The sequence below is a fragment of the Portunus trituberculatus genome, chromosome 13 (genome assembly GCF_017591435.1).
Source record: "Portunus trituberculatus isolate SZX2019 chromosome 13, ASM1759143v1, whole genome shotgun sequence".
Taxonomy (NCBI): domain Eukaryota; kingdom Metazoa; phylum Arthropoda; class Malacostraca; order Decapoda; family Portunidae; genus Portunus; species Portunus trituberculatus.
The window spans coordinates 2401781-2412496 of NC_059267.1; the positions used below are offsets into that span (position 1 = coordinate 2401781).

The window sequence follows — 10716 nt, forward strand, 5'->3', positions numbered from 1 at the left end:
AATAATAAAAAGTGAGTGAAACCTTGGAATGAAGCGCACAAAACACTTGCACCTTCACCAGTAACAGAAGCCCTTAAAGATGGCATCAGTATCACCAAACATCTTAAAAGCGACAGTTTGGAAAAAGGGGGGGAAAGATATACATGATAAAAAAACAACTAATTCCCGTAAAATTTAAACAATAAAAGAATTAGAAACCTTAAGTCACGTGAACCGGCTTAACCCCTTCAATACTGGGACACCTTTTTACCTTGAGATTTGTGCACGATTAGACCATTTTATTGACATTAGGAAAGGTCTATGGAGATGAGAAGATTGATGGCCACAGTCTTCACTATTTTTAATCCCCCACACGAGTTTCTGAAGCTGTATAGAATCATTAAGTAGGAAGCGGAATGAATATGGAAACGCGCCATGGTATTAAAGGATTAAGAACATCAATATGGTTATATATAAAAAAAAAAAAAAAAAAAGACGAGGAAAAAAATAGTGTTTTAGTAGCACAGGAATCAGAACCATTAACAATAATCCTAAATCTCTTAAAAGTAATAGAACTATAAGATAAACAAACCCAAGAACAAAATTCAAACTAAAGCTAATAGTGAAATCAAACTCAAGAATTTCGCCTTTAATAGTATCGGAATCCACAAAATATTTCCAGAACCTTTAAAAACAATTCCGAATCATTATTAACTCTTTCAGTACTGGAGCGCTTTTTTACCGTGAGATTTGGGGGTGTGATTAGACCATTTTATTTACACTAGGAAGAGTCTTTGGAGGTCAGAATTTAATGGCCAGAGTCTGTACTATTTTAATCTCCACAAAAGGCTCTGAATCTGTATAAAATCACCAAATAGTAGACAGAATGAATATGAAAACGCGTTATGGCACTGAAGAGGTTAGAGTAAAAGAACCGAGATAGGAATTCAAATATGGAAGAGACTAACACAATATCGTCCTGAGTAGTATCGGAACTCCTCCAAATACAACCAAACCCCTTAAAATTTATGTAATACAACTAAAAATATAACAGGAGTAACAACCACAAGACTAACAAGAATATGAAAACGCGTGCCTGCCAATAATGAAGGAATGCTTGGGAACAATAACAATGGAGAGAGAGAGAGAGAGAGAGAGAGAGAGAGAGAGAGAGAGAGAGAGAGAGAGAAGGATGGGAAGTACAGAACCACAGTGAAGGCCTACAAAGACACCTGTAGGAAGGATAAGCCTAGATTTGTGACATTGTTTAATAGGCTTAGATAGGCTTAATTACAGCATGCCAGTCTCTCTCTCTCTCTCTCTCTCTCTCTCTCTCTCTCTCTCTCTCTCTCTCTCTCTCTCTCTCTCTATGTTTTCATTCTTCACTTAGCAACAGGTTCCTGAGAGAAAGAGAGAGAGAGAGAGAGAGAGAGAGACCACGAAGACGACACAAATTGATAAAGGAAGATATATAAAAAGAATATAAAAAGCGAAAAATAAGAAAGATGATAAGAATGGAGGAAAAAGAAAAGAGGAAATGGTAAGTTTTTTTTTAGCATGTAAAAATGAACTCTTGTTTCAGAGAGAGAGAGAGAGAGAGAGAGCGCGCTTGTGTTATGGTTTTAGGTGAGTGTTCTCGACTCAACTCTCTCTCTCTCTCTCTCTCTCTCTCTCTCTCTCTCTCTCTCTCTCTCTCTCTCTCTCTCTCTCTCTCTTCTTTTACTCTGTTCTTTCTTCCGTTCTTTTTTATGCCTCTCCTTATTATCACTACTACTACTACTACTACTACTACTACTACTACTACTACTACTACCACCACTACCACCACTACCACTAAAGAGACTAGATAAAGACATAACATAAAAGATCAAGATTTGAGGAGACGAAAAAACACAAGTGCAGTTTATTATCATTATTATTCTGTCAACTTATCTCTCTCTCTCTCTCTCTCTCTCTCTCTCTCTCTCTCTCTCTCTCTCTCTCACGTGCATTGGTGGGTTTGGAATGTATCTTTTTTCCTGGTGTGAGTGATAAGATGATGAGGTGGGGAGGTGGTGAAGATACGGAGCTAGGAGGGGTGGGTGGTGATGATGGTGGTGGTGGTGGTGATGATGGTGGTGATGGTGGTGATTGTGTCGATTTAGGTGACCTTGTTGACGTTGTTGTGGCAGTGGTGACTTCTCTCTCTCTCTCTCTCTCTCTCTCTCTCTCTCTCTCTCTCTCTCTCTCTCTCTCTCTCTCCTTGTGTGCATAATAGTGTGGTTATAATGGTTTATTTATAAATTTTCAACTCAGACAGTCAGACAAACAAGATTCTGTGCTTAAAATAATTCTCCTCCTCCTCCTCCTCCTCCTCCTCCTCCTCCTCCTCCTCCTCCTCCTCCTCCTCCTCCTTGTTTTGCACTGAGTTGGATTTCTTGAAAGTTACTTGTAAGCACGAGGATATAACTAGAGGCATTACTGTTTACATAGCAGTCTGGCTTATAAACACCACTGAGTGACCCAGCAGAAATCACGAGGGTGGGAAGCTGCAGAGTGGCGCAGTAACAAGAGAGAGAGAGAGAGAGAGAGAGAGAGAGAGAGAGAGAAGCCTTTCTCTGCCACAAATTCTCTTGCGTCACTAAAAGCACAGCATCTTTCGTCCACGTCTCGTAAATACTTGTGGATCTAAAAGTAGAGAGAGAGAGAGAGAGAGAGAGAGAGAGAGGACGAACAATAAAGTGATTGGGAGCTTCTCAAGGGTGTTTTTCAAGATTCTAAGGAGAGTTTGTTAACCTGCATGATTGATAGCAAAAAACAACACTGATAATCTAAGACGAACCTTTCCGTAGTCTTTCATAATAAACATAAGAGGAGTACGTAAGGTGTTTCAGAATGCTATTACTATTTTTGTATACGTTTTCTTCTAACTCAGCTAAAAAGAAAAATATTTACCATAATTATGAAACACCACCTCACCTCTACCACGTTCAAAAGGTTGTGTGTTTATAGTTGTTATTACGTTTTTTGGTGACATATTAACAAGATTTCTACATTATCGACAGGAGAAACATTCTTATAAACCTGGCTGATCATTTCTGCGGCTTTTGAAAATAGTCGTGGTTAAGAAAAGTGTTTTTTGAATATGTAGGAAAGATATACTGTACTTTATTTCCCTCCTATTAGACAACAATACTAAAAAATTAAGCACACTCATATGACACACACTAAAACACACACACACACACACACACACACACACACACACACACACACACACACACACACACACACACACACACTGCACTTCACTCCAGAACGCAAGAAGTTAATCAACCACAAAGACACCAAAGAAACTATATTTAATTCACTCCCATTAGACAACAATGCACAAAAAAGTAAAGCACATTCACATAACACACACACTACGGTTTACTCCATTGCATAAAACATCAGTGCAAGAAATTAAATAACCACAAAGACACGATATTTAATTCCCTCCTATTAGACAACAGTGCACAAAAAGTTAATCACACATATAACACACCCTAAAACACACACTGCACTTTACTCCATTGCACAAAACATCAGAGCGCAAGAAGTTAATCAACCTGCTATTTTCGAAGCTTCGTTATCGCACGTCTCTCCTTGACATGTGTTCCCGATGAGCGAGCTACAGCCAGATAGCAACGAGAGGGTTTATCAGTGTCTCTAAGCGTCTCGGAGATAGCGTGTACTCACAACAGAAGCCAATAAAGGAGACCGCTGCATTTCCTATAACCTTGCTAGGACAATGTATACAGACGAGGGGAGAGATGATGTTAGTGTGTTAATGAAGAGACACGAGTAGTAGGAGGACATTGGGTGCAAGGGACATTATACACGAACGAGGGGAGAAATGATACTAGTTAACCTCTCGAGTACCATGACGCGTTTCCATATTCATTCTGCTTACGACTTTATTCTATACACTTCAGAAACAAATGTGGGGGATTAGAATAGTGAAGACTCCAGCCATTAATCTTCCGACCTCCGTACATGCTTCCTAATATAGATAAAATCGTCTAATGGTACCCCAAAATCAAGGTAAAACTGCGTCTCAGGTTAATGAAGAGACACGGGTGGTACGAGGACATAGGAGTGAATGATGTGTAAGTGGTGTGTGTTTGTGTAACCTTGAGGGGCCGCGACACTGAGGCGTAGGTAATGTAGCTGTGTGCGGTGATATTTGCGCTATGATGCAGCACACTTATTTGAGGATTTGTTTACTTATTTGGTTGCTCATTCATTCATTGGTATTAATAGCGGACTGTACCAAAGGTTTAAGTATTCCGGAAGGGCTAATGTCATTGTTATTTATGTTGTATGAGTAAGATTGCATTTTTTTTCCCATTTAACATAAACGTTACTGGAGGAGCTCTCTCTCTCTCTCTCTCTCTCTCTCTCTCTCTCTCTCTCTCTCTCTCTCTCTCTCTCTCTCTCTCTCTCTCTCTCTCTCTCTCTCTCTCTCTCTCTCTCTCTCTCTCTCTCTCTCTCTCTCTCTCTTTAAGTAAAGTAGCTATCACTCATAAGAAAGAAAAAAAGATGATCAAGACAGACCAAATACTCACTTTCCTATGTCCGACTAACCACAGTCATACTCCTCCCTTGCAGGTACACAAGAAACCTGATCGATGAAGGGAATGGCAAATTCAACCTGATGCTGCTGTGCTGGGGCGCCTCACACACCTCCACCATCCACGACCACGCTGATGCCCACTGCTTCATGAAGGTGAGGCGCTGACAGACAACCGTGTAGCAAGAAACAAGGCAGGATAAACTAGAGACTTAATTATCGGTCAGCAAGAAACGAGACAATACACTAGACAATTATCTGTGTAGCAAGAACAGAGGTAGGATAACAGACACTTAGATATTTATCTGTGTAGTAAGGACAGAGGCAGGATAAACTAAACACTTAATTATTTGTGTAGCAAGAACAGAAGTAGGATAAACTAGTCAATTATCTGTGTAGTAAGAACAGAGGCTAGATAAAACAAGACACTTATTTACCTGTGTTGCATTTGGGGCTGAGACAGGATAAGACAAAATAAACTTACCTTAACCCCTTCAGTACCGTGACACGTTTTTCATACTCATTTTGCTTACTATTTGGTAATTTTATAAGCTTCAGAAACTTATGTGTTGGATTGAAATAGTGAAAACTCTGGCCATTAATCTTCTGACTTCCATAGACCTTTCCCAATGTAAATAAAATCGTCTAATCACACAGAAAACTCGTGATAAAAATGCGTCTCAGTACTGAAGAAGGTTAATACATTCAAAGCAAAGCCAGGATAGCAAGATAGCAAGATAGACTAATGTAAATAGAGTGATGTAGAGTGTTACAAATAATGATAGAGTAGAGTATAGAGAAAGAGTGATAAAGTGTGTCTCAAAGAAGAAAAGAAAGTGTATTTATATTGGGGAGGCTGTATCTTCTGTTTCGTATCGGTATTCATGGCGTTTCGGTTCTCGGCAGCTGCTGGCCGGCTCGCTGCAGGAGGTAAGGTTTGAGTGGCCGGCGGAGGAAGGGAACAGGACCGACAGAAGCGAGGAAGACCAAGACAGACTGATGGTGGAGATCGGTCGAGGTGAAATGAAAGTCAATGATGTTTGCTACATAAATGGTGAGTACGTGTGTGTGTGTGTGTGTGTGTGTGTGTGTGTGTGTGTGTGTGTTTTAACTTTACATGAATAGTGAGTGTGTGCGTATATGCGTGTTTGACTTAACTGAAATATTGAATTCCTTATGGTATCCTTGCTTCCTAAACTTCTATGGCCTGCTCTTGATAGAAATATTGAATTTGTGTTATTGTCTTCACTTTGCCCAGACTCCCCATTCACTGCAGCTGATAAGACTATTGAGTTCCTTGTGGCATCATCACTTACTAGTCTCTTCCCTTCACTTCATAGAAATATTGAATGGCTAATGGTGTCTTTGGTTTTTAACCCATTCAGTATCATGACGCGTTTTCATATTCATTCTTTTTACTATTTTGTGATTTTACACAGCTTCAAAAATTCATGTGAGGATGGAAATAGTGAGGAATCTGGCCATTAATCTTCTGACCTCCATAGACCCTTTGTAATGTCAATAAAACCGTCTAATCATACCCAAACTCATGACAGAAATTCGTCCCAGTAATGAATGGGTTAAACTTGAATATTTATCTTCACTTCTTTCCGACCTTTGTTAGATAGAAATATTAAAACTCCTAATGTTCTCCTCGCTTCCCAGACTCCCTCGGGCTGCACCGGGTGGAGAACCCTTCCCACAGTGAGAACGCCGTGTCCCTCCACCTGTACTGCCCCCCCTTCAGCAGCTGCTCCATATTTGATGAGCGCACCGGCAAGAGGTCCAAGTGCCCCGTCACCTTCTGGAGCAAATTCGGGGAGAGAGTTGACTTGGTGAGGACATGATTGAACTGGTGAAGGCACGAGTGATTTGATTTCTTTAACAACTCTAGGGGATTTCACACACTGAAAATTCAGCTACAAATATCAGAAATCTTTCCTAGAAACTTGATAACACCTTTTGCTGTGAGTGAAGCTCTTCAGAATCCTCAAGTTACGAAAGGCTATGATATTAACTTAAGAAGAAGCTGTGACAGTCATAGGATTAGATATCTTATTTTATGATGCTCTGTCTTGAAGCATATTTACCTGTAGAAGTCATAAATGTAAAGTTAAGATGTACAAACGAGTATAAATTATAAAAAGAAACAGTTTATAGCAGCAAAAACTAATAGAGAATCCAAATCCATTTCAGAAAAAGCCCAAATCCTGCTGTGACTGAGAAGTGTCTTGAGGCAGGAAAGAAATGCGATGTACGTGAGAATTCTCCCAGGATGACGCCTCACCATTTCTTTCCTGAGTGCTAGTGTGAGAGGATGAGTCGGCAGACTGAGTGTTGAGGGAGGGGACGAGGGGACGGCAATAGATGATGTATGAAAGAAATCAGTACAAATAACTGTAAAAATGACATCAATTGGTTAGACATTTAGTTGTATTAGTGTATATTGATTAGAACAACGCTTCAGCTAAAAGGAAATGTGTAAATCAGCACAAACATATACAAAAAGAAGGCATGAATTGGTCAGAATTTGGTTGTAATGTGTAATAGTATTATATGATATTCATTAAAATGACATTCAATCTTGTAAAAGAAGTTTATCCACATTTCTTTGTACCAGGCCAGCAGAAAAAAAAAAAAGAAAGATACAGTGCAAGTATCTAGAAATGATATGAATTCATTAGAAGTTGGATTGGAAACTTGATTGGAATCGTAACAAATATCTGTAAAATGATATCACTTGGACAGAAATTTTACTGTAATAGTTTATATTGGTTAAAACAACACTGAAGCTTATAGCAAAAATATTGATAAAAAAAATATTACAAATTCCTGTAAAATAACAAATAACATGAGTTTGGTTTGATCAAAGAAAGCATTATGTCACTTGCCATCAGGGCAACACTGCAGAGAGTAAAGGAAATGAACTCTGAAAAATCACGGTTAGTGTTGTCATAAGTTGATGAAAGGAAGACACACTATAAAATACAACGGAGTGGAATTATCTGTTGATGATGGCCTGGTCTGCGAGTCAGTGGTGGACTTCGCAAGTATTGATGAGAATATGTAAGTAAGCAAAATAGGATAAAAAGGATAAAAGAACACAGCACGCAAAATAAGAGGATAAAAACAAAAAAAGGAACATAAGGAAAGGAGGAGGAGAAAGAACAATTATAAAGGGAACAGGAAATAACATTGACACGCCATTGATGTTCAGGAGTAAGATTTTGTGTCATTGAGTCTTATTTTTATATGAAATGCATAATAAGCGAATGTGGAGAGAACTGCATGGTCTCCACACGAGGGACAACAGTAGCAGTGTAGCAGATGCCTGGCGGTGAGGGAAGGAATGGCTCAGAAATACCTGTTTACTTGATTATGGTTGTGTGATTTGATTGTCAGTGGAAAAGTACGTCAGATTGAAAGTGTTAAGGTACAGACAACATACAGGGTGTAGCACAAGTTTCTACAGATATTGCTAGAGATGAAAGGACAGGTTGTTTTGAGAGGAAAATGATGTATGCTCGTTCAGCCGTGGTGTGACGCTCTCTGGTGTGGCCTGGTGACGGATGCAGCGGCTGGGTCGGGTGTGTGGAGTGAATCACTGGATGTCCCTTGGTGAAACTGAATAATGCAGTCATTGGTTGCAGTATCCCATGACGAGACGAGTGAAACCAACGGACCGAAGACCATCACTGACACACAATGACACAGACTGGGTGTAAAAAGTCATTAGTCAAATAACAAATAAATTACGTGTCACCATGCCTGCCTTGCTGCGGAGAGGGAAGGAGTGAAGCTAACAACAAATTGAATTGTTGCTACGTAAAAGAAAAATAATAGTCAATCACATGCACGTTTTCCTGAGAGACTGATCTTGAATACGTTCAGATTGTATTGCACAACTTGCAGGTGTGTTGAGTGTGTGGACGTGATGTTTTTCCACCATATTTAGTTACACACCCACCCCGGCCATTGTTTCATCTTCTTTTTATGTAAGAGGGGAAACCGGCCAAGAGCAACAAAAATTACAACCTAAAGGCCCACTGAGGCGCCGGTTAATCCTTTCAGTACCGGGACACATTTTTACCATGAGTTTTGGGTACGATTAGGCGATTTTATTTACTATAGGAAAGGTTTATGGAGGTCAGAAGATTAATAGCCAGATGCTTCACTATTTTAATCCCAACATAAGTTTCTGAAGCTGCACAAAATCACCAGATAGTAAGCAGAATGAATATGAAAACGTGTCATGGTACTGAAGAGGTTAAAAGGAAAGGGGGCTTCGAGTTTGGTATAGAAGCCACCATTTTTTTTTTCTTTTCTTCACTTTTAAATCAAGTGAAGAAAGTATGTGTAGCAGCGTGCATGTCGTGTTGTGTGACGGGAGAGAGTTGTCTTTAGAGTTCAGGCTGTGACTGTCACCAGGCCACACATCCCACAACACAGCTACGTGGATATCTACTTGCAGCATGCTCAACGTAGAATAACCAATACGAACAATACTTCCCCTTCTGCCATTATCTGTAGAAACTCGTGTTATACCTTATAGGAGGCTAACCGACCATGGCTGTCTGGGAAACTACATATGTATTTTGATAATATCAACAGTTATTGACTATTATTATTGCTTCTATTCCAGTGAATCTACATTTCTTAATACACTTAATATTTTTTGTCACATAACGGAAGCTGATTTTATTTAAGTGATTTATTATTATTATTTATTTATTTATTTATTTTATTTATTTATTTATTTATTTTTTTTTTTTACTTTTTTGTTACTTATTAATATTTCATAGCTGTGGAGAAGCAGTTATTGTTAATGCCTTTCATCTTACTGTTTTTATCTTATACTTAGGAAGTGTAATGATTGATAAGACGTTCAAGTATTTAATGAAGATTTTTGTATACTCTCTCTCTCTCTCTCTCTCTCTCTCTCTCTCTCTCTCTCTCTCTCTCTCTCTCTCTCTCTCTCTCTCTCTCTCTCTCTCTCTCTCTCTCTCTAACCTTCCTTTAGTTTACACACGCAGTCTTTACAAACTATTTATCTTCCCTAATCCAAACATTTCTTGCTTGTTCAGACTTCAAACCTTTTCCTTCTAGCATCTCCTTCACAGGCACACCTTCACTTCACATACCTGCTCTTCCACTTGACACTCCTGCGCCTTCACGTCTTCCCTTCTCAGATCAGTACGAGTTGGTTTCACTGTTCGGTGGCCTTTGATTTCATGGGAGCTTATAGGAGAGGGACTTGCATGTGTAAAGTGGTGCTCATTATAAAGGTGATGTATTGTATAAAGTCAGATTTAAGTGGAATAGTCTCATTGTTAGAGTTCTTTACCGCTTTAGCATTTTGTTGTGACACTGTGCTAGTTTGTGATTTCTCTCTCTCTCTCTCTCTCTCTCTCTCTCTCTCTCTCTCTCTCTCTCTCTCTCTCTCTCTCTCTCTCTCTCTCTCTCTCTCTCTCTCATTTTTATCATATGTACCTTCTCTTCCTTTTGTTTGTTTTTGAAAATTTATATTCTAGTTTTTTTACATAGTATATTTTTGTTTCATTATTGTTGATTGGAGTGGCAGTGTGTGTGTGTGTGTGTGTGTGTGTGTGTGTGTGTGTGTGTGTGTGTGTGTGTGTGTGTTCTGCTGTACATTAGGTTCTGATTTTCACGTCATGATACAAGACACTATGATGTCATAATGCCAGAATTGATTGATCTTATTCTTTATTAATTTAAGTCATTGATTTTCTCCTCTCCCTCTGTAAAATTATTGGACTTATTTCCAGCTAAATATTTTAATGAATTTGCCTTTAAGTTTCATTCTTTAGTTTGAGTTTTCTTTTTAGTGAATTTACAAGTTTTCTTCCATATTTCAGTGTTATCATTTACTGTAAATTTGATCTTAATCATCTGTTATATCTATCGTTATTCATTAATTCAATTCATTATTTTTTTTGTCAGATTACATTAATAATTGTTCTTTGTCATATTGTGTTATATTTTACATGCTTTCATATGTTTGTAATACATTTTTCTTCTTTTATCTTTGCTTGGATTATAGATATGTTAGTCTGAGAATATAGATGACCATATAATCATACAGTGTTGTCTGTATACTTCAATGTCAACTATCTATAGATTTC

The 10716-nt window shown here is 38.6% G+C and overlaps 1 protein-coding gene across 1 annotated transcript in view; it reads left to right on the forward strand.

Moving 5' to 3' along the window:
- The window catches only part of LOC123503266 (cysteine dioxygenase type 1-like), an 18128-nt gene extending 10425 nt beyond the window's left edge, over nucleotides 1-7703 (forward strand). Inside the window, exons 2-5 of the mRNA XM_045252891.1 lie at nucleotides 4612-4729; nucleotides 5480-5627; nucleotides 6239-6408; nucleotides 6770-7703. Of these exons, the coding sequence (XP_045108826.1) occupies nucleotides 4612-4729; nucleotides 5480-5627; nucleotides 6239-6408; nucleotides 6770-6796 (463 nt within the window). The 3' untranslated portion in view covers nucleotides 6797-7703. The remainder of the gene's footprint in view (nucleotides 1-4611; nucleotides 4730-5479; nucleotides 5628-6238; nucleotides 6409-6769) is intronic.
- The last annotated feature ends 3013 nt before the right edge of the window (nucleotides 7704-10716 follow it).